The 24,617-nt window shown below is 36.3% G+C and overlaps 1 protein-coding gene across 1 annotated transcript in view; it reads right to left on the reverse strand.

The window, feature by feature from the left end:
- The window catches only part of LOC107082946 (low density lipoprotein receptor adapter protein 1-like), a 52,359-nt gene extending 27,824 nt beyond the window's left edge, over positions 1 to 24,535 (reverse strand). Inside the window, exon 1 of the mRNA XM_015371845.1 lies at positions 24,220 to 24,535. Within this exon, the coding sequence (XP_015227331.1) occupies positions 24,220 to 24,304 (85 nt within the window). The 5' untranslated portion in view covers positions 24,305 to 24,535. The remainder of the gene's footprint in view (positions 1 to 24,219) is intronic.
- Positions 24,536 to 24,617: the final 82 nt, after the last annotated feature.

Below are 24,617 nucleotides of genomic sequence, written 5' to 3' on the forward strand. Positions count from 1 at the left end.
AAAAAAATCTGAAAATACTCCATCGTACAATACAGTAAAAAAAAAATCTTAACTGAATAAAAAAAAAAACGATCAAAACCTGGTCAAAACATTTACATTGCTCCGTTTATTTTTCAAAACATCAGAACACCACAGGACTAACTGCTACAGCCCATGTTGCATCTTCACTAGGAAACATCAATGAATTATTTAACAGCTTTATGTTGATGCTTCAGGGTTTCCAATATATCACATCCCCCCATCCGAAAGAGTAATGCCTAAATTTTTAATACATCCAGTCCAAGAGGGAATGGGACTGATAAGAGTGACAGGAAAAGGGGTAGCTAATTGGATTTTAGAAAGTTAAAGAAAATCCTCTAAAAACATGCTTTAGTGGTTTTGGTGAACTTTTAGGAAACAGCATGTGTCATGACATGAATGCAAGACTACTAAAACATTTGTTTACATGATTCAATTTAAAAATTAGCAAAGAGTCAATGTTTTACGGCAGCCCTCATGACATTTCTCTGTTTAATAAACCAGAGCCTGGAAATAATTTAATACTGAGCATATTGCAACAAAGGCACTGATTCTATTATGTGCACAAACCCAAAAAGCAACTCATTGTTTTGACACACTGAATAAATCAATGCACAACAGCTCAGGGCAAACCGATGACATTTTACCACATGGAATCTTAAACTGCATTTACAGGAAAGGTACAAAAATACTCCTGTGGGATACGAGGCCAGGATGAATGAACTAAAACGTGCAGTGCTGTATTGGCGAACCGTTGAAGCATAATAGGCACGATGTGTGCTTTACGCCTTAAGGCCCAAGCAGCTGTTACAATGAAATCCATGTTCGTAATTTAATTTACTCTGAGAAGCCAAAATTGTACCCGGGTGAATTCTCCTTTGGCTCAACATTTTAACCGGTGGTTAATTAATAACGCAAACAGAAGTACACTGACGAATACACATAGGAATAATACAAGAAAAAGGGCATCTGCGCAGGCAGGCAAAGTCCTTAGGTTACATGCTGAAATTTGTTTTAATCAGTGTCTGCTTTGGGGTCAAAATAATATAACTAAAAAAATCTATTCCTTCTTTAATTCCCAACAGGTCAGAAAGTAGGACAATATCTAATAGAAAAATAAAGCAGCTTGATTGAAGAAGAAGTCGGTACGCTTTGAGGACCCCAGTGATACCAGGATTCTTTAAATCTTCCATAATATAATCTCTCTGCCTCAGTGTTTTACTCTTCTGCTGGAGATTTAAATCTGGGACGCCACCTTGACAAGGAAAATAGGACGCACATGCAGGGAAGGTGGTGGGTTGGGATAGCATGAGTAACTGGGAGGGGTGGATGAAACTGGTTTCATTCAAGTAAAGTCTTTCCTTTCAAGCTTTTTCTCTGCACTGCTTGCTTAAATCTGCCCTTATACTAACCTTTACCGTTTGGATCCTCACTTCCTCTGGCTTTTGCCAGAAAACAAGTTTGAAAGAACAACCCAGCTTTCATGTAGTTTCTAAGAGAATACCTAACTAGATCCCCTCTGGGGTGCTGGTTACCTCTCAGTCAGGACATTCCACTCCAGAACCCAACACAATACTGACCAGGACCGGTTCTAGGCATATTTACACCAGGGGGCAGGTGGAAAATGAAGGAGGGAATGTTCCTCAAAACACAATGTGCTACAGAATATTTGGTGTTGTTGAGCCCTGTTTTCATGGAATCAGTGTAATAACTAAAAGCTGAAATTTCAAATGAATTTGATTCAAGACTGAATACTGCACTTTAATAAAAAGTGATAGTTTAGAAGTATCTTGTCAGAAAAAAAAATCAAAATCTTTTTCGTTATTAAAAGAGATCTGATAGTCATTATGATGTTTTAATATGGTGTTGAAAAAGCTGATGATTAGTTGTGTATTTTGTGTTATTGAATTCGGTCTGTAATAGTCTTCTGAGCTGGATAGCCAACGTATCTAACAAAGAGTTAATTTTGACTGCTGAAGTTAAACTGTTGACTGAGGTATAATTAGTTTCAGATTTGGTCCAACTGTTTTGTTTTTCTTTTATTATCTGCTTTTATCATGTTTTCTTTGATTTTGATTTTATTTTTCTTCTATAGGATTGTTTAATAAACGTAAAGCACTTTCAATTGTCATTGTATTGAATGTTGCTATGCATAAACTAAACATATACAATAAACTTGCCTTGCCTATAATGTCCACAACCGAAATTTGTTTACAATAAGTGATGTATTAATAAATTGAATTGACTTAACCAAATAAATACAGTCATGAAACAACCGGTATAAATAAAGTCAATCAAACAGATGATGTTGCCAGGCAACCCAGGGCTCCATTGCTAACAGCCCATCAGTAACTGGGAGGTGGAATCTGCAAAAAGCCTGTCTGAACAACTTGGCTCAGCTTCAAGCAAAGAGGATAAACAACAAAAAAGGGTTCAGATAACAGTCAGCTGGATTACCAGGTTCAACTGGCAAACCTCCTTGTAGAGATAGTTAATCATTCCTTCTCTAAATCTTTTAACTGACATAACATATTTACAACCCACCATCAGTACTAGTTTGATATAGGTTACTGTGGTAGAGCTTTAAATTTGAGGACAAGATATTTCATTCTGTTTTATTTTCATTAAATTGTTAAGATATTGAAATTTGGTCCATAGGAAAAAGAAATATTTAACATTGCCATGATTGTGGTTTCCAAAAGATTAGTTTTACTCTTTTAAGACAATCTTTCTAAAATCTACAAACTTTGAGCGAGCAGTTATTCATAGTATCATACCATTCATTGAGTGGATGAGTAAATAGAGTCATGATTTTTTTCTTGTTGTTGCTGCTGCTGCTGCTGCCATCATAAGGCCAATGCTTTGGCTATATCTGGATCATAAACTTAACGATTAGGTATAAAACTTAAACAGCTTGAAACACCCTGTAAGTCGGACAGTGAGCATGAATGAGCAACACCAAGCATGGGTGTGGTGTTTTTGTTTTGAGGAAAAAAAAAAATACTTAGGATTTTGTGTAAGAATAAGCAATAGAAAAAGGGATCTGATGTTTTCAGTAGGCCTGAAAACATATATTTCTATTAAGGCGATATTAATGAATTTGAGAATTTGAACATTCAGCTTATAAAAACTAAAATGTAAAAAAAAAACAAAAAAAACACACAAATAACAGTTACACCTGTCAGAACAAAAAACAAACAAAAAACATTTCATTTTTTTTCTTGACACACACTTGTATTCAACCTTTTTAATAGTGTCTTTACAAAGAATAATTTCTATTATAGGAACAGCAATCACAAGGTCTAAGAAGAAAGCTAATTCCATCAGAAATTCCCTAGAGCTCCGTGAATAAATGAGAGAGCGTACGTCTCGTTCACCATAATTTCATTTTCAGCATAACTCTTACTGAAGGCATTCACTTCTATCTCCATATCCGCTGTTCATCATAATGATCCTGGGAATTCTTTTGAATGAGCAAATTGGGCCAATGCAAATTTCAATCTTTTAAAGACTGACATTAACTATAAAAGAAGCAGGGGGAAGCCTGTATGATGATATGCTTGAGCTTTGTATTAAGCCATACAAGTCAGTATAAAGCAGGAGAAAAAGCTGACTATAAATTCAACTTTGAATGTTTTACTCTATACGCTGTTTAACCTGAAAATGTAATCTGTCATCAGTTCCCCGAGTAGCACAATATTTCTTTTGATTCAAAGCTGCAGTTTCATGAAGACATTTAAAAGACAGACGAGACCAGTAATAAAGTATCTCTTGGTTTAAAAAAGCAAACTATATATCTTGAATGCTAATTACCTCCCTCTGCAGCTATTATGCAAAATATAACCCTCAACTCTCAAACCATCATCCGAAGCCTCTGTGAATCATTAATTAGTAACTGATGTTTACACATCCCGCAGTGAAAGAGCCTTATCTTCTCCACTTTAGGTTGCAGAAGAGTCCACAGGCAGCCAGGTTATGGTCCTTGATGATTTCCTGTACTCCATTTATAGCTGACATCCCGGTGTGAAAATCGGGCTAATATTTACTCTGTAGATGCTATCAGTTTGTGTTTGGCCAGTATGGTGAGGTGGAGGATGACTGAGGCAGGCAAGCAGATAAGAATTTTATCTCATGGTTGCTTTTTATGCAGCACATTGAGCTGATTCCCAGATATAGGATTGTTCTGGAAAATTACAGTATCAACACTCTCTGCTGTTAGCCCCAGGGGGTATAAACATTTCAGTTCTATTTCTGTTTTTAGGAGGAATTGGAGACAGAACTAAATTAAAGAAAACAAAAATGTTCAAGCACTATAAGAAGCTTTCGCAAATCTCTTGAAAACTGCCTAAAAACAATTTCCTTTGAAGCTGGGGATGATGGCTAAAAACAAATGCACTTATCTATGAATCCTTCCACATTTCTTGACTAAAAGAAACTTTAAAACTTCTTCCAGTGAGGCACATGTGCAAGGCATATAATATCTGAATATCAATTCAGTTATTTTAGGACTAACCTCAAAATATTTGAAGTTATAAGAAATTGTTTTATCCCAACCCTCAATCAGTTCTGAGTTGGTTCAATATCTCTGGTTGTGAGTGCCACCATCTGATTTTGAATTAAAATGTCATCTTTTCATGATCCCTTCAGTCAGTAAGTATACAACAAAAAATCAAGTGATCAGAAAAGATTGAACCGTCTCTCAAAACTCAACAGATATCAGATAAAACATGATTGCATTGCAGGGTTAGTCTCCAGGCAGCTGTTACAAGTTTGCAATAGTCACTTTAAGCAGTGCCCTGCAAAAGCAGACAGCTATCTGTTGATCCCTACATTTTGTAGAAACATGCCACAGACTATTTTCGTCAATATCTAAATGTAACTCTTCAAATTGGCTAAATAATTACCCAATAATCAAAATAATCAAGACAGAGCAAAACCAAAAACAAAAGAATGTACCAGAAATTAATATCACAAGCTAGCAGACTACCAGCTCAGGTATCACACACCAAGAAGGTATTAATAGTTTGCTCATACAAAAAAAAAAGCTGACTTAATATTTGGGCTACCTTCTCAGTCAGGTTTCAAACCACAGCACTGCCCTGATTACGGTGCTCAATGATATCTGTATCAATTCTTATTGTAGAAGAACCACAGTGCTGGTATTACTGGACCTCAGTGCAGCATGTGATACTTTTGATCACTTGATTTTATTACAACCAGTGGAAAACTGGGTCTGCCTTTCTGGTACAGCACTGGTCTGGTTTAAATCCTATTTGAAAGACACTACAATGTGTATGTAGGGAACTTAAATCAGAGACAAGAAAAATCCCATGCAGAGTTCCTCAAGGCTCCATTCTGCCCCCCCCCCCACCCCCCCATTCGATATCTACACTCTCCCTTCAGATTATAGCAAACATCACCAGTTACCATAACTATGCACATGACACACAGCTTTACATAACAACGTCACCAGGTGACATTGACCACATCAAAGCTTTGGCTAGATGCTTAGAACAGATCTATACATGGATGCGGCATTATTTTCTCCAACTGAATAAAGAAAAAAACGAGGCAATCATTTTCAGACCACATGAGGAGAGATCCAGAGTTGACTCACAGCTTCAGTTAGTACATCTTGAAACCTCTGATTATGCCTGAAATCTTGGCGTCATGATGGACTCAGACCTGAAGCTTCAGAGGCACATAAAGGCAGTTACTAAATCAGCCTTTTATCACCTGCAGAACATCTCCAGGATTAAAGGACTGATCTCCTAGCAGGATCTTAAAAAACTAATTCATGCATTTATCTTTAGTAGAATCGATTACTGCAACAGTATCTTCACAGGCATGCCAAAATGTTCATCAGAGAGCTGCAGCTGATCCAAAACGCTGAACGTGTTCTCACTATATCTAAGAGAGTAGAGCACAGGAGAGATCTGTAGCTCAGAGAGAACAGACTTTAAAATCCTTCTGTTAGTCTATAAATCATTGAATGAATCAGCACCTTAATACATAACAGAATTGTTGTCTAGTTAAAGTCTACTCTGTTCACAGAGAACTAGAACCAAACATGGAGAAGCAGCATTTAGTTCCTATGCTCCACTTATCTGGAACAGACTTTCAGAAAACTGTAAAAGCGCTAAAAACCTGATTTATTGCAAGTCAAAGTTAAAAAATATTTGTTTAGAACTGTCTTTGACTGTTAAACTTAAGTTAAACTGTTAACTGCAGTATTATGTAGTCTGTTAAATTTCTTTTACTGCCTGCTTTATCATGTTTGTATCTTTACTTGCTTTTATTCTTCTTTTCTTCTTATTTATTTATTTATTTATTCATAATATATTTATTAATTTATGTAAAATAACAAATTGTCTTTGTACTGAATTGGCTATACACATAAACTTGCCTCGCCTTACTTGAGTAAGGGAATACATTATTCCACACTGCAAATAACAATAATGTATTTAACTGCTTCTATTAATCCCCAGGTGATTGATTCAATCCAAACATCAGGCCTGCCAAAATGAAGAAATTTAAAGATAAAAAAGTTTAATGACAAGATCATACAATATATCAAAACCACTAAAAGGTAATCAAAAAAGTAAAAGCTGTTGTCACTGAAACCATATTGTAGTACAACGCTTAGCCAAGCAAACTAGGGCTAATATTGGCAGTTAAATGAGGGTTTTATTTAAGAAGCCAAAGTAAACACATTAAAGTGGTGGCTATTATCTGTTTTTGTATGCAGTAATAAATAAAAAACATCATATCAAGGAGGAGCACTTAAGAAAAACATGTCATACAGGAGTTTTATAGCTTTCAGAGAGCAGAGGTCAATAAATACAGTAACGATCTACGCTGTAACTGTCCTTTAAAACTACCTTAAATCAACTTTATAGAGCTGCACACTAATGTTTATAGCAAAGCTTTCACTGTAATGCCCATAGCAGCTTTGGATTACTTTAAGATATTTTTGAGGTAGTCAATATGTTTGCAAAAAGTCTGACCTAACATGCAATCTATGTAATATGGGGTTACAAAGTTCACTACAGAAAGAATTAACAACTTTAGCATGAAAAAAAAAAACATTACTGTATTTATAAAAACTCTAGGGTATTAAAAATGGGAACATGAGTCTTTACTGGCAAAGCTCCACTGAGAGAAACCAGTTCATCTATTATTAGATATAAATATACATATATATAAAAGATTTTCGTTTCTGTATTTAATACTGTAAAAGACTTTATTTGTAAAATGTTTACATTGAGAGTTTTCTGTCCATTAATGAAGAAAAAAATGCCTTTAAGATCTGAAAATTGCATTTGAGACCAAACATGTGTGCAACACTTTAATATGTGAGGGTATCCCGGTGGAATCCTCTCTAAATTGATAAAGCACTTCCAGCCCCTCCAGCTGTGTGATGGATGGTAGTAGTACACAGCACGATAATTCACCTTCTCGCGTGTCCTGTCTCTGGAGTACCAGGGTGAGGTGACAATCAATGTAAGTGCTTCAATCATAGATTACATTAAAAAACTGACTTTTAAAAACAGGAGGAAATATAATTGGCTGAAGTAAGTTGACCAAAAAAAAAAAAAAAAGCTTAATTTCCATTTTCTATGACCTTTTGAAAGGACACGCAACTCCCTGTTGATTTTTTGATCTGTCTGGTAAAGACACTTCAAAAGCTTCAAATTAATTTGACATTTATTGTAGTTTCATAATTTCACACAGTTTCCAATGTCTAGTAATTTTGAAAAGTTAATTTGATTTTGGAATTTTTCTCAAATAAAATAAAACATCCCTCATCATACTTTTATCAACATAAGCTGCTAAACCTCAGCATTAACTTTCAAAGTACTGTTGGGTTATGTGGAAAGGCGGCTAGAGTGAGGTGCTTGAAAAAGTGAAAGTTTGACTCACTGTTTGCTGCCAAACTATTATATATATATATATATATATATATAAATATATATATACATATATCTTTACTCCTTGCTGTAGATATGCAGCAGCACCAGGAACCATGACAAACAAGGCTGGATGAGGACCCATGTTTATCTTACCACCATGCACAGGGCAGATGGCTAGAAAACTACTTCAAAGTTCACCGCTGGAGACCTGCAGCAACATTTTCAGTTTGAGATTATGCCACTGCTATGAAAGATTAATTCTTTTAAAAAGTTCTAAAATATGTTTCACCAGGGGTGTATGTGACAGAGGGTGCCGAAAATAAAATATTTAGAGGAAGAGACAGGATAATTCCCACTGAAAACAATTTATTTATTCATCGATTTCTCATTTCCCTCCAAGGCTGTAAATAAATTCAAACAACCTGCAGCAGAATGGTGTGAACACTCCGTGTGGCATAGACATGGCAACTCAGTGGGGTAAAAAAAAAAAAAAAAGCTTTTCAATCTCCCGCTGCTAATATGAAAAACATGATATTTATGAAAATTTTTAATCTCAAAGATTTGAATTTGTTTTTTTGTAACATAGATTAAATTATTAATGGAGTTATTTACAAAATAATTTGTGGACAGCACTGAGCTACAATGGTTTCCCTCCATCAGTTAGATGCAATGAGGCTATTTTAAGAGGGTTTGCTCTGTGTGCAGAGCTCAGAAAAGGGTCATCTTGTCTAGTGAAAGGTGTGGGGAGGTGAATATTTTAAAAGCCCAAAAATAGAAATGGGATTTGTCTATCTAGGAGAGGAGTGTTGAGCTAATATGCAAAGATTTGCCTGCAGATACAAACAAAAGATATTTGCAGTGTTTAATTTTTCTCTCTCTCTCTCACACACACACACACACACAAACACAAAAACAATTTGATTATGGCTCTCAGGCAAGAGTGACACTCTAACCTGATCTACAGGCGGCTGCCCTTGACATCAAACAGAAAAAGACTTCAACTCTTGTGGCTTAAATGTACAGTATTTACAAGCAGGAAGCTGACTAAACACAATAGGATCTCTCAGTTTTTCTCCATTACATAATGTACTTCACTTCAGGCAAAGGAAATTGTGCTAAAAACAGCCCAGAGAGAGAGACAGAGAACAAAAACTGCAACAATGACATTAGTAGAAGCTTAGCGCGTACAACAGAAAATTGAGGGATAACATCAACAGGAAAATGTACCCTCCTCCTTGAACATTTCTGTGGCACATTTTTCCCTCGAGTCACAGGAACAATGTCATAAACCTTCCATAACACAACTCTCAGAACAAAATTAAAGATGATATATGATGTAGAGCACTGCTTAATAACATGAAGCCATGCTTTAGAAAATCAATACAGAGAAGAAACATGTGCCCACAAGCTTTGATGAAGTCACACAATACATGGAAAATACATCAAAAAGCAGAAGAAAGAAAAATACAGTTTAATGATGAAATTAGTTTTTCAAGGAAGGAGATATTTAATGTTAAGCTTTGAGGTGAAAAAATATAAAGGTTATGCAGCACCTTTCCTCACAGTACAAATACCATGTTAGTTCACTAACTTGATCCTCCATACATGCTCTGTTACAGGTTCCTTTAAATAGGTTTAAATAATTGTACGGTTTCTACTGTCTGTTAAAGGTGTAGAGGACAATCTTTGATTTCTGGGTGGATCATCTGAATAAGTTGTCCTCCTAATTTTCAATCATTCTAATGATATGTTTATGTAAGGTCTTCCTCTGCTTGTCCCGTTAGCTACAGTATCTTTTTCTGTGCATGCATACTTTCAGGCGTATATGTGGTAAGCTATGGTTTCAGACAGTCATTGAAGTTCACCTTTCTCACCGAGGTTCTTTGAAAATGGGCAATAGTCGTGAGAGAAAAAGTGTCTACGAAGTGTATGAGAAGAAAAGCCTAAGAAGAGCAGATATATCCCAGAATGCTTTTGCATGGAGAGCTCTCCTCGCAAAGCTGTTGCCAGAGGCTGTTGCTAATTGACAGCGGAGACTAATAACAAAGATGGCGCAGGCACCGTGCCATGGATGAGGAGTTACCTGAACAACAGGGAGCAAAGAGTAGTGGTCATCTGTCCGAACGATCAGTTAACTGAGTTTGCTATAAAGTCCACTTAGGTTAGGGCGGACGTTCGGACACAGTAAGCTTGTGCGAGCTATGAGAACAGCAACTTTTAAACACGCAGTGCACGAGGAGAAATGGGCTTGTGTATGCTCTTGCACGTGTTTAATAGGCATTCCCTCTTGGAAGCGGGTACATGGTTGTGCATAAGCTTTTTTTTCAACTGAAGAGGGCGAGTCTTTTCAAAAATTCGCGAAAATCCTCTACTATAACTTCAAGTTTTGTACATTATTTATTCCAAAACTGCAATTCTTTACAAAAGTTATGAAAGAGTCCTTAGGTCGAAGCTTTTTTAATATTTAGATCAGCTTCTGTTTAAAAGCTGTCCAGACATTTTAACTATCTCTTTAAACGCAGCTTTTTTTAAATCTGTCAAATTGTTACTAAATAAACCAATAAGGTAATACAAAACCTCAAATACTTTTGTTAAATCTATGAAAGTACTAAAGATGACATAGGTTCTGTTAAGTCATTGCAGAGGTATTTTCTCTACTGGCTAAAGGTGAACATTTTTGCAGAGTTTAAAGTGCAAAAACGTGTTATTTTACCTGGGTTGCCTTGTTTTTGAGTGCCTTTCAGGATCAGCTTGGCCAATTGCAGAACACAAGAAAACTGTCAGAATAGGTTAAACTGCTTTATCCCATATGTTATATAAGATTCTTGCAGACATGGTCTTAGCAAACAGAAAGTCAAGATTTCTGCAGTGCAGCCACTTTGCTATATTTATTTTTGAATTTTATTCGAATCCTTAGCTTGCAACAAAATAAAGAAGCACTTCTGCATGCTGTCAACCAGCAAAGGTAACTTCTATTTTATAATGGCTCTAAAAGTGAATGCATTTTTTTACATATTGTAACAAAAAAGTGTTAATTGATATAACTCAGTCTAAAGTAGAACCACTGCAAATGTGAAAATAGATCAATGAACTGAAATATGTATTCATTAGAAAATGCAACCTAGATTTTTTACATTATTAACTGAAATCAAAAAGGGGTGATCAAAAACACGTATTTATTGTAAATAAAAAGCAACACAAACATAATTTGTGCCAGATGTTTTGAAATACACACAAAGATAAATGATGTCACTTTTCTTGAAACAATTGAGCAACTTAATATACAGTGGGGCAAAAAAAGTATTTAGTCAACCAATGATTGTACTAGTTCTAGTGCTATGGAAGATGAGATGGGTGTGTAATTTTCAGCATGGGCAAACTTTAACTATACGAGAACTCATTAGCTATATAACATACTCCTGTCCACAGCCTAAAACAAAAAAATATCAAATTCCAAACCCAACCGAAGGACACCAGGAAGAAAATTGTAGACCTTCACCAGACTGGGAATCTACAATAGATAAGCAGGCTGGTGTGAACACATCATCATTGATAATCTCCACTGATCTGGAGCCCATGGAAGATCTCATCCCCTGGGGACAAAATGATCAGGAGAATGGTGAGAAAAAAATCCCAAAACTACCCAGAGGAACCTGAAGAATGAGGTTCATGTCTGGGCCCATCTGTAGTTTGCCAGAGAGAATGATCTAGAAGAGTTGGGTAAGAATATGAAAGATGAGGCAAAAACTCAACTTATGTTTGGACGAAGAAGAATGCAAAGTTGCTTCCAAAGAGCACTATACCTACTCTGAAGCATGTGGGAAAAAATATGCTTTGGGGCATATGCTTTGGGGAACAGGATGATAGATCTGTGTTCAGAGAAGAATGAACCATAATAGTAGCATTGAGTTGCATTGTCATCCCAAAACCTCATTCCATCAGTGAGAGCATTAATAATGGAACAAGGCTGTGTCTTCCAGTATGACAATGATCCCAAACACATCGCTCAGAAACCAAAGGAGTGGCTCTGTAACAAACATTTCAAGGTCCTGGAGTGGCCTAGTCACATCTCCAAAAGTCAACCCATAATTACTAATCTAGAACCTCTCCAGTCCCACAAATGTACTAAATTATTTTCACATTAGAAGCCTATTCAATAAACCAAAGTTGGACTAGCAAAAGCACGCTAAGATGATGTTGAAGGGGAATTCCTAAAACTTTTAAGTCCGTCTAATTAGGTATCTTATCAAATATTTGGCTCATCATGCTTAAATATGACCCATGCTAGAAAAGCAACTCTGTTAGGATCTGTAGTCAGAAAACACAACAGAAATATGAGAAAACCTTGATGCCTAAAAAAATGATAAGATTACTGTTTAAGGGGCATTATACTAGATATAAGTGAGTGGTCTGTTTATGAGAGATGGCAGGGCAGACCTGAGCTTTCCTCAGTGGGTAATCAATTTCAGATTTGTAATTTTTCTTTTACCAATTTTGCTTTTAAATACAAAACTCTGGCCTTTTTTTGTAGAAAAGTGTAGCAAATTGTTCATGGCAGAACTTTCATTCAGTCAATATTCTTTTAACAGCAAGGAAGGGTTCCCATAACATTTGAGACAAAACAGTATCCAAAACAAATCAAGTGCGAAAAGAATCACTATAAACCTCTTCCCTAAAGCTGTTCTTTCAATAGCATCTATGATCCATGTTTGAGCCCCGAGATTCTAAGGCAGTTCATGTTTAGATATTTTAATCAACCCACAAAAAGAGTGTGCTTGGAAGAAAAAATGATTGCACACCTAAAGCTTGTCTGCAAGTATGGCTTAAAGGGGACATTAGTCATACACATGACTGCTTGGTTTGTTAAAGATTGAAATAAAGCCTCTAAAAATGTCATGTTTCATATCAAACCAAGTGGAATAATGAGTCTTGCAAAGTGAGACAAAAAGGAAAGCTATGCAGAAATGTCAGCAAAGTCCTTTTGACAATAATCCAACTAATATAATTGCTGGGAAGGATTCAGCTCATGGCCAACAGCTCTCCTCTGAGGCGGAAATAGTCTAGAGTTCACACAGTAATGCAGTGTGTAAGAAAACAGCATTACTGTACTCTCTTTATTCATTTCAAATCTAGAATAGATCAAACGGCTTGTTTATTGCAATCACCTTAAAAAGACATAACCTGAAAACAAAAAAAGAATAAAATATTTGAAATAAACCCAGAGCGTACTATTTTATGATAGAAAAAAATAATAATAAAAAAACAAATCACTTGTTATAAAAATTCTAATGACTTTAATTCATCAGGTCAGTTCAAGCCACTAACACCAGGCAGTGCTGATCACTTCTGATTGCTGCTAAAAGGAAACCATTAGACGGGTTTCCTTTTTCAAAGTTTCCTACTTTAAAACTCATTAGCAGCTCTTGATCATCTAATCTGACCATGGAATATGATTAGGAATACTGATGAGAATGTGATCATGAATAATAAATAAGAAAGGAAAATCTGCAGTTAAACTGGTTTGGACTATGCTGATACCGAAATATGATTACTGGCCTAAAGGCTTAGCATAAACCTTAACGTTGGTACAAAATTTAAAGAATGTCAGGTGTTTCTGGGCAATAAAATATGTTATTAAAAAAATGTCAGAAGAAAAGATTTTTTTTTTTAAATCTTCTTAGAGAATTAACATATATTTTATGTGCAATCTAAATACATAGCCCCCCAAAAAAGGCAAGATAAATGTATTTATACAGCCAATTTCATCCACAACGCAATTGAATGTGCCTCACAGCAACACCAACAATACAAACACAATAAATCAAATTCAGTCAATACAAATGTATAAAAAATAAATATAATTCATTAGAAGTAGTTAAAATACAATCAATTGCCATAGGCAACACTAAATAGGCATCTTTTCAACCTGGGCTTAAACAGTCAGAATTGAAGTTTGTTTTACATACTCAATGAGGCTGTTCCAGACCTTGCTGCATGAAACTGAAACGCAGCCTCACCATGTTTAGTGATGACTCTAGGGACCACCAGGAGACCCCTCCCTAACGATCTGAAGGCCCGAGGTGGTTCGTACGGCCCTAACGTCTCAGAGATGTACTATGGTACTAGAGCTGTTCTAAAGTCTTTTCTCTGAGCCACAGGAAGCCAATGACCGGAGCACTGAACTAATATGGTCATATGTCCTGGCTCTGGTGAAGACTCGAGCAGCAGCATTTTGGATAAACTGCAGTTGTCTAATGCTCGTTTGAAAAGGCTAGTGAACAGGTCATTACAATAGCATGGATTAATCTCTGCAAGTCTGGTTTAGACACTATGTTTTATATTAGTAATCATTTTTAGATAGTAATAGGCCACTGATGTAAATGAGTAATGGAGAAAGCATGACAGCTGCTGATGTGTGATGAGGATTCATCTTAGAACAATGCATTGTGTGCTCTGGAGTGTAAAGTCCACTTTTCGTAATTTAATTCAATTTCAATTCAATTCAGTTTATTTCTATAGCGGCAATTCACAACACAGGTCATCTCAAGGCACTTTACAGTTAACCAGATCATACAGTCTAATTGATTTAAAGGTTTCTAAGGAAAACCAGTTGATTGCATCGACTCATTGACTCGAATGCAATCTCTCACACTAAGCACGCTTGTAGCGACAGTGGAGAGGAAAAACTCCCTTTTAACAGGACATAAACATAACATAATATGAGTCAAAGGGTATTATTTCAATGTTAATGTTGTTTCTATGCATTTCTTTTACAATTTAATGTGAGTTTCGGTAGTTTTGGATTGCAGGTCTCATACTGTAACTGCCTCATTGCAGGCTAAGTGGTTGAACTGTGGCCATTGCAGTTGAATTTCCCTACAGGTTCAAATGTTACATGCTGGTGCATGTCAAAACTTCAAGCATTTGTCACCAAAGCCACATGTATACATATATATTTATGAACATATGCACTCTTTGTCCCACTTCCATCAGGAAAAAGATGCATGAAAATTAGATAAAGAAAACAAACAGACTTAGATAGAGTTTCTTTCTCAAAGCTGTGAAGACAATTCCTTTGTCTTTATGTATATCACTGCCACCTGAAGGGATGGAGTGAGAAATGTAGCATCTTAGTCTCATTTAATGAATCAAAGCTAAAACTTGAGAGTCTCTGCAATTTAAGAAATTGTGCTGTTTTGTGTTTTTTTTTTATTGTTCTGGGCTTCAGAGCATCAAATTTACATGCATAGTCTACAGTGGGTGGTGTTAAGCAACTTTGAGAGATGCTGCATCATAAGTGAAGCATCCTTGTTTCCCAGAGCTGGGAGTCTAAAAATTCAACGCTGAAGTTCAGAAATCTGAAATTTTGTTGCATTGATCATTATTACTTGACTAAAACATTTTCTAACTAAACTGTGACAAAACATTTTTTTTAATACCTACATTAACTAAAAATGATGAACCTGGGCATTTAAATTTATTAGATTTTATATTCTGGTTGGCGTACATTTAGTTTTTACCACAAATCTAAAAAAGATGTTTTAAGTTCATTTTAAGCCGGTAATGGCAGAGAGAAATCCCCGACAGCCTTGCCGGCTTCAAACATCTTTCACTTGGGACTCTCCAGTCTGACTATGCAGGGGGTCTACCACTCCAAACAACAACAGAATATTGAAGTAGGATAGTTATTCTGAAAAACCGACTACACAGATTACATTTTGAGGTGGACTTACTCAAAAAGATTTAGAACAAATTGTTTCCCAATCATAAAAGCCAATAAAGAAAAGCCACTCTCTGTATTACAACAAAATAGCAGTTCCACAAATGTAGCAATGGGCTTCCAGAGCGTCTGACCTCAAAATGCATGCGTCCATGTTGATCTGTTGATGCTTATAGATGCGAGATAACAAATGAATTTGGTGCAAATTCAGCATAACCAAAGCTCCAGCCCAGTGCACCACGAAGCTTCCCTCAGGGAGTGAAAAATCCTCCGACTTAAAATATACATCCATAGCGTAATTACCAGTGTCCCTCTGCTCACTGTTCCCTATAACAGTACAGCTTTCCAACTTTTTCATAAAAACTAATGTGACCATCATTTATCATTCATGTCTAGTTTTGTTTGAGAAACGTCCCTTTAGAGGACGTTTGAATTACTCTGTGTAATCCCCTCTTCGCTTCTGGGGTAAAAAGAGCCAGGATGAGATGCAGAGGTATGTGGTCCCTTTAACAACTGGAAAACTGTATTCCAATCAGCTAATACCAGATAAACAATGGCATGAAAATATGAGCCTTGAATTAACAGCTTGTTTTATTCTATAGAATAATGTGCATTAGCTAAAAAACACAATTTGTTTGAATTCACTCTACTAAATGCTAAATATTTAGGGCTGCAACTAACGATTATTTTGCAAATCCATTATTTTGCAAATTTTTAACCTGTTGATAATTTTTTTCAATTGATCGATAATTTAATCAGATAGCAAAAGGCTCCTTTAAAAAGACTTTCTGCTAAATTAATCCAGATAAAACTTAAACTTTTCCACCTGAGGAAGCCTGGATAGAGGAAAATGTTTACATCTTTTTTTTTTTTTACAATTTTGGTATAATTATTTCTTAAGGTGGGTTGCTCTGTCAGATAAAGGAATGTTTTTGAGCCTCTACACTCAAATTAAGGATTAATCAATAGCTTAATTAGTTGACATTTTTTTATATAATCGATTAATCATGAATAATCTGACTAATTGTTTCAGACCTACTAATATCCCTTTCCTTAAAAAAGAATACACTCGTAGATATAAGAACTTATTATCCCTTATGCATTCTGTCAGTCTTGGTCTTCTCCTAACTAAGGAATTTAAAGAGCAGATTTTTCTTAACATTTTTTTTCTTGCTCTATAATTAAGTCCTTTGCTGTAGTTAAAGACATCATAAAGACTGCACTGCACACACCATCTATCTAAGCCTACCTGACTCAGTGGTGCTTCAGATTTAATGAGCTATTGAGATGTAATTGCTCCTTTAGGGCAACCGTAACTGACACCAGTGACTCCATCGTGTCATTCTGTCAAACTTCCAACCATTTTAGTAGGGGTTTACTTAATGTCAGATATTACAGCTGAATACAGTCCATCACTTTGACTCATTCTTGTTTTCTTTTAGCTAAAAAGTAAGGAAATAATGCACTGAGTTTTTTTTTTTTTTTTCAAAATGTGCCACATGTCAAGTAAAAGATGTAAACATAGCATAATATGACAACTACAGGACTTAGTATAAAAAAAACAACAACACTAATTGCATTAAAGCCAAAAGCAAGAGCAATTTGGATTGATGTTGACATTGCAGCAGAGGCATGTTTTTGCAGCCAAGGGCAAGAACATTGGATGTCTGAGACTCACAAAAAGAAAAAAAGGAGAATAAATTGATCCAAGGGATGGGTTAGACTCCACATCTGAGCAAAGTCTTCGTCCTTCCTGACTTGGGCTTTGACCTCAGCAGACAGCAGCACAAGGCAGTGGCAAATACCTGCTGCATGTGTCAGAGCAGATCAAAAGAAATTAGACCATGCATATTAAAGCATGCTAAGCAGCTAACTGTTGGTAAGGAAGAGGAACATTTTGAATTCTACAGCGTGATTATCTTTGATTCGCTAACACATTTTTTTGTAGAAATGAATCATAGACTGACTATTAGTAGGAGGGTTTTTGCTCTCATTTTGTTATCACATGGTCAATATTTACTAGAGTGCTTGAGTTTATTATTTGTTTCCCTTAGTTAGAAGTGATTTGATCTGTTCTCATTCAAAGCAGCAGATATAGCTCAAAATATACACACAAAAAATCTGATGAATTCATTATTTTGTGAATAATTGTCTATTATACTGCACTAGTCTCAGTCAAAGGTTTGCAAATATATTTTGGATCTACAACAGTGCATTTGAACTGATATTTATTAAACAATTCTTTTTAAAATCAGGTTTGAAATGCACAAACTTTATTTTTGTGGGTTAGCTAATCAGTGTAGAGTCAAAACTTTACACACAAGCTTAAATATGTACGGTACATACATTTTTTGAGGTGCATTCAACTTAAAAATACTAAGCAGAATGCACCTCAGCAGGTTGTAAAATAATTAGAAGCTTTTAGGCATATTGCCTATAATCTAACACCTGTTCCATTTTTTATCCATCTCGCTGTTGGTTTGTGGTTTTCTACCAAAGCACTGATATTAGAAGAGTACAACCCCATGATATCACTACTACCATGCTTGGCAGCTTTATTTTTATTTTTTTACTGTGGACAGAAAAAAGGGGTTCCAGCGTCTTTTATTTTGAAGAAAAAAAAAAGCATAGATCTGGCAACATTTTTATCAAAATTTCTTTCATCTAAGAGGTTGACACTGGGTGTTCCAACAATGCAAAGATCTCAAACTCATCAAAAACAGCTATGGAAAACAACTCAAAAAGCCCTGGCCTTTAACTTTTTAAAAATGATGGATCATAGTGTCAAATTGGCCCAATGACATAAAAACTACGACATTAAATTTACCTACACTAGGTTTACATGTCTAACAGAAAGAAAATCCAAGATCTTGTAAATGCCTTAAAGAAAGCTGTCAGGTTGTGTGGATTTTCTTCCCAAATGCAGAGGTTAGGAGGCAGAGATCTGTTTTGCTGATTTAATTAGGTAACAGAGGCAAAAATCCAGTAGCAAAATAATAAAAAAAAATAAAAAAGAAACTAAATAAGAAACCAATAAAAACAGGAGACGACAGGAAGAAATAACAACAAGGGAGCAAGCAATGAAGCAACAACCAACAAGAAAACAGCAATGGGGAACTGCAGAGGTGGTGTATATATGGAGAACAGGATAAAATATGGTCTAATGACCTGATATGAAGCAGGTGTGGATAGAAGTAACTAGAAGGGAGCTAAGGGAAAAGGAAACAGGCATAAGGGGGCAACAGAGTAACACAAAGGCTACGTTCACACTTCAACCCTTGATCCTTAATTCCGATTTTTTTCGTGAAATCCGATTTTTTTGCGTTGCCGTTCACATTTCCAAATATATGTGACTTGTATGTGATCTCCTGTGTAAACTGCATTCATACAGCTTAAGTGTCCCGCATGCGCAGCAGAGGATGCAATGACGTCACAAGCCAGCGTGCTTCATGTTTACGGAAGTAAACATGGATGTAGTGCTGGAGCGCATGTAGCGATCTTTCCAAACCGTAAAACCTCAAATCTTTTAAAGATTGAGGTATTAAGGTTAAACATAAATCTTTGCAAGGTTAAAAATAAATACTGCTCTCCGCATCATTGTCCGCCATTGTTGTTGTTTTTCTTGCCGCTTCTGTGTAGCAAGAAGCAATATAGGGACCTATGTCGGTTACTAATGGCGTTCAGGTCGGATTAATGTGACCTGGCCGTTCAAACACAGGCCGCATTTGAAAAGATCAGATTCTAATCGGATTCAGGACCACATAGCCAAGTGGCCTGAGTCGCAGTGGAAAAAATCGGATCTGTGTTGTTCAGACTGCCATGAAAAGATCAGATCCAGGTCACATATAGGCAGAAAAATTGGATTTGGGTCACTTCAGGCTGCAGTGTGAACGTAGCCAAAAACTTTAACACTGCTTGAAAATAAATAGAAAACAACTACAATGACACAAAATGAAAAAGAAACAATTACCAAGAAAACAGAATGATTTCAGTTAAAATGTAAATTAAAACTCAAAAAGTCGACAAAAGGCAGGATAATGACAAAAGAGTCTTGTTTTTAATAGGTAAACATATTTTTTTATTCATTCAAAATAGAGAAAAGAATATAAGAATGATTAAAAGTAAAATAATGTTTATGAAAAGTATGTATAACCACCAACAAAAACAAATAATTCTTGTCAGATTGCAGACCTGAAATATTTGACTCTTTTCCAAACTTTGATGCAGCTATTAGGTCGGACTCTGCCTGACAGATGCCCTGTTACCTTATTTGCATTCTGACAGCCCGCTTTGACACATAGCTGCGAGCTGGCACACAAATGCCTGTCCTCTCAGCAAACTGCCTGCTAAGTAGCTTCTGGACATCAGCAGTCCGCCTTATTGTGTGTGAGTGAAGTGAACACCTTTTTACATCCTGATTTCATAAATACAAACCACTTCTGCCATCAGGTGCTGAAATTCAGTGGGCTTTTGCTGTGACATTGTCAATCCATATATTTCTTTTTTTATACTTCAGTGTTTTGGCTTCAAACTAGAAAAGGAGAAAAAAGTGCAATGCAGATGTCTCTGTTAAAGATGTCCCATACATTCTCTTTAAGCTTTTATCAGTATAAGATCCACATCTTTTTGCAGACATTTTGCATAAATTCAAAATGAATCTATCATTTACAGATGCCTCTATTCAACTTTTTGTCCAGAATCAAATCGTTCATGATTAAGATTTCCGACAGCTGAAAGATGCCAAGAAAAACTTAGTGGATTTGAAATTAATTAGTCGTGTTTAATGAACTCTGACATGGGTGGCGGATTATTCATGAAGCAGCATGCTAGTTTTTAGAGGCTTACAGGCTTCAGGGAGGGAGAATTAGAGATCACATTAACACAGTGGTGAGGCAGCAGGACTGCAGGCGGTAAAACAATCTGTCAGCGATGGTGGGATAAGGTTTGTTTGAAGGACTCTTCACTCAGACACAAGTTCCTCTCATTTGTTGGTCTGTGCTGGAGGAGACTAACATGAACAAAGCTGAGATGCAGAAAATGTTGTTTCTGCCCCTTTCTAAAAGCTAGTTCTAACAGTTTCCCACCTCGCTATGAGGATACAGCAAATGCAGCTGTTATCTGCATTTTTACGCTGAAGGTTATAAAAGAAACTGCCACCCCGCCCCTCCTACTACCCAAGTGTACCTCTAATGTTCATTAGAAAACAGTGATAAGAACTGAACTTCGTACTTCTGCCCGTTTCCAACAAAAGTCAGAAATGCACATTATAAACAAAATCCTTCACTTTTGGTTAAGGGTAGCAATGACAGAAGTCTGAACTGATCGACGTTTATTTTTTGAAGCAATTCCACTAGACTCCAGTCAGATTAAAAGTGTTACCAACATGTAAAATTTACATTTCATATGCTAAAATTAGGGTGTGGGGAAAAAAATCGAATTGCTGATATATCGTGATTTTTGACTGCCCAATATAATATAGATTTTTCAGTTCCTAATATCCACCCATTCATCCATCCATCCATTTTCTGACAATCCCAAGCGGGGTCGCGAGGGATGCTGGTGTCTATCTCCAGCTGTCTATGGGCGAGAGCCGGGGTAAACCCTGGACAAGTCGCCAGTCCATCGCAGGGCAACACAGAGAGAAACAGGACAAACAACCATTCATGAACACACTCAAACCTAAGGAGAATTTAGAGAAGCCAATTAGCCTAACAATCATGTTTTTGGACTATGGGAGGAAGCCAGAGTCCCTGGAGAGAACCCACGCATGCTCAGGGAGAACTTGCAAACTCCATGGAGAAAGACCCCTTCTTGCTGCAAGGCAGCAGTGCTACCAACTGCAACACTGCGCAGCACAGTTCCTATTATCAATAAAAAAAATAAAAAATTGGTACCTAAAACCAATGAGGAAAGATGGGCTACCTCTGCACCACCTCTCCGGTAGATAGCATCATGGCGCTCTTTTCCTGTGCAGCAAAGCAGCAAAATATCTGTAGTTGAGGCAGTCACAGTAGAAGACGTGGACTGACTCAAACCCCAAACAACATGGATACCAAGATAAAGATCAATACCTTCTGATGAACATATACAGAACTTGCTTCTTTTCATCTTCATTTTGAAAACTGGGTAAAATTTCGCAATATATAGAAATATTGCAATATCGTGATAATATTATATTATGACCCAAGTATTGTGGCACGCATGGCGACACTCACCCCTACTAAGAATACAGTAGCCAAAATTTGCTGTATTTATTTTTTTAGATATTCCTATTAAACAACTTGATTTTATGAAAAATTATTTCAGTAAATAATCTGCAGCAATAACTGAAAACAAAAGGCAAAAAACATAAACATTGGAAAATACTCACAGAAAACAAGAAATTTCTTCAATATAACAACCAACTGGGCCCTGTATGATGCTAAAACTTTAAAACGCAAACTATTACATTGCATTTTGTGGATTTCAGAGGTGCTGACTAAACAATAAGACATTTGGGATTCAATCATAAAAAATATGAACAGTATAAGAGATAATACAACCAGGTGTGCAATGGAACAAAAAAAAAGAAATGTATTTTAGAGGGTGTGGGGGGAAAAAAATCATTTTTTTATGTGGCAATTTTCAATATAACATAGACGTTTCAGTTCCTAATATTGATTTCTTTGAAATTAAAACAATGGGAGAAATTTAACTAAATCGTGATATTGCAATATCAAAATAATATTGTATTTTTACCCAAATATCATGTTGCCATGTCATCTGCTGCTGTTGGTCTGCTGGCTTCCAAAGACTGCAACAAAAGCAGCCATCTGTGTGATGTTTCTGTTTAAAATACTCAATTTTTATTCACCTTAACATAAATCTGGGGTTTCCTTACCAACAAGAGATTTTTCTTTTAAACCTGCTGTAATTGTTTCACAAAGCTGTCTTTAAACTCTACTCTTATTGTTCTTTGCTTGATTTATGTGTTCAATATTACCGTTTACATGGGCAGCAATTGCTGGCACCAATTTTTGTTTTAAGGTGCGCTATTTATATAAAAAGTAATTTAAAAAAAAGGCAATTGTTAAACAAGCTAGAAATAATCTTTGTAGCATATAAGTTTCACTTTCTGAAATGAGAAAAAAAAAGCTTTCAGGGAATTATTTTTATTTATTTATTTTTTTTCTTTGCTGTACCTGTATTTCCTGGGTAAAAAATAACCAAATAAATTCAATAACTTTGTATATAACTTGTCGATTTTGTATTTAATGTTAATGTCTAAAGTTAAATAACATAACTCAGTTATTGAAAATAGGAAATCTAATTTTATGACAGGTTGTTATTCATGAAGTTGTATCTTCATAGTAATTTAGGGACTGTGATTAACCCAGCATGTTTTTGGAGGGTTCTCCATGGTGATAACATGATAAAAATGTGAAAATTTAGGAATCAGTGTTTGGGTGGGTTCCATACCCCACTCACTGACAATTACCCACAAAGGTGATGGTTTAACTTGATTCACTAAATAAACATTAATCTATGAAGATATTTTTTTGACAGCACTTGTATTGATCATTTCAAAACAATGGGAAAATCTGAGGAACTTTGTGAAGATCTACAGAGAACTGCATGGTCATGGAGAAAGGTTTTATAGACAGACAAGGAAAAATACCAAGTTATTTGGGCACAGTGGCAAAAAGGTTTCTAATCTACTTAAATCCGAGCTTGGAATCCCAAGGTTCTGAGTTTGAGCCCCACTCCCACAGGATCCCACTCTGGGTCCCTTAACCCCACACTGCTCCCCCGGGCGCTGCACAATGGCAGCCCACTGCTCCCCAAGTGGATTAGTTAAATGCAGAGAGTGAATTTCATTGCAGTGTAATGACAATAAAAAGCTGGGGTCTGATTTTGCTTTGACAGCAGTCAAGCATGGTGGTGTCAGCACCATACAGTATATGAGACTGAATATTTACCTCAGCAGCTGGATGAGAGTATTTGGTCACTTCTGGGTTTTTAAATAAAGCAAGGATCCCAAACAAACATCAAAGCTGGTTTTGGATCGGATACATCAGACTAAGAATACGTTTTCTGGATGAGAAACTTAAAGCCAATCAAAGCACCTAAAATCCAATTAAAACACGAAGATAATCCAGAGCTTGGAGGTTACATATCCTTAGCAGAGTTAATAAATGGTTCCTCAAGTAAAAAGACGAATAAATTTAGAAAAGAGACAGAAACTTAGACCTCCTAAGTTTAAATGTAACAAAATGCAGTCCTGTTCAGTCATTTTAATGCATGAAATTAAATAAATACAATAAATAAATACAAATGCTTATCTTTGTACTTTTATCTCTCAGGTGTTTAAATTTGTGATTTTTCCCCTTTGGTTCATGCTATTGTCTCTTTTCTATTAGAAATAAGAAATCTAATTGTTTATATTAAATAAAGCAACACAATTAAACAGGAAGACAGAAATAACAACTAAACAATAATAAAGGATGGCAGTCCAACATTTGCAGGCAGAAAGTCTCCTTGTTATTACATATGTGTAATCTTTCCTAACACACAGTTTCACTCACTGACTTTCATGCTTTGAAGTTCCCCAGGTGTGTCGCGGGACGCCGGGGCTCTTAATGATGGCTCTGCCGGCAGATTTCAGCGCATCCATCCCGAGGTGTGTCCGCTCTCCGGCAGGAGGATTTCCCTCTGTCTCCTCCGCACCGCAGGGAGCTAAACGCGGCTGACTGCGCTCCACGCGACGACTGACGTCACCACAGTGGAAAGAGACGAGGAAAAGGGACAAATAAATTGATTCCGATTACAGCCGCTTCTGTGTGATGTGCAGCTGAAGGGAAGCAGGCGAACCCACTGCACCGTTTCCAAAGTTAAGGGCGTGTCCTCAAGCTACAGGGGCTATAAGAGCTTCTTCTTCTTCTTCCAACTAATAATAAATCATCGCAGTTATATTTATTATTAGTTGG

Source organism: Cyprinodon variegatus, unplaced genomic scaffold, assembly GCF_000732505.1.
Source record: "Cyprinodon variegatus isolate N-32 unplaced genomic scaffold, C_variegatus-1.0 Scaffold4, whole genome shotgun sequence".
Lineage (NCBI taxonomy): Eukaryota > Metazoa > Chordata > Actinopteri > Cyprinodontiformes > Cyprinodontidae > Cyprinodon > Cyprinodon variegatus.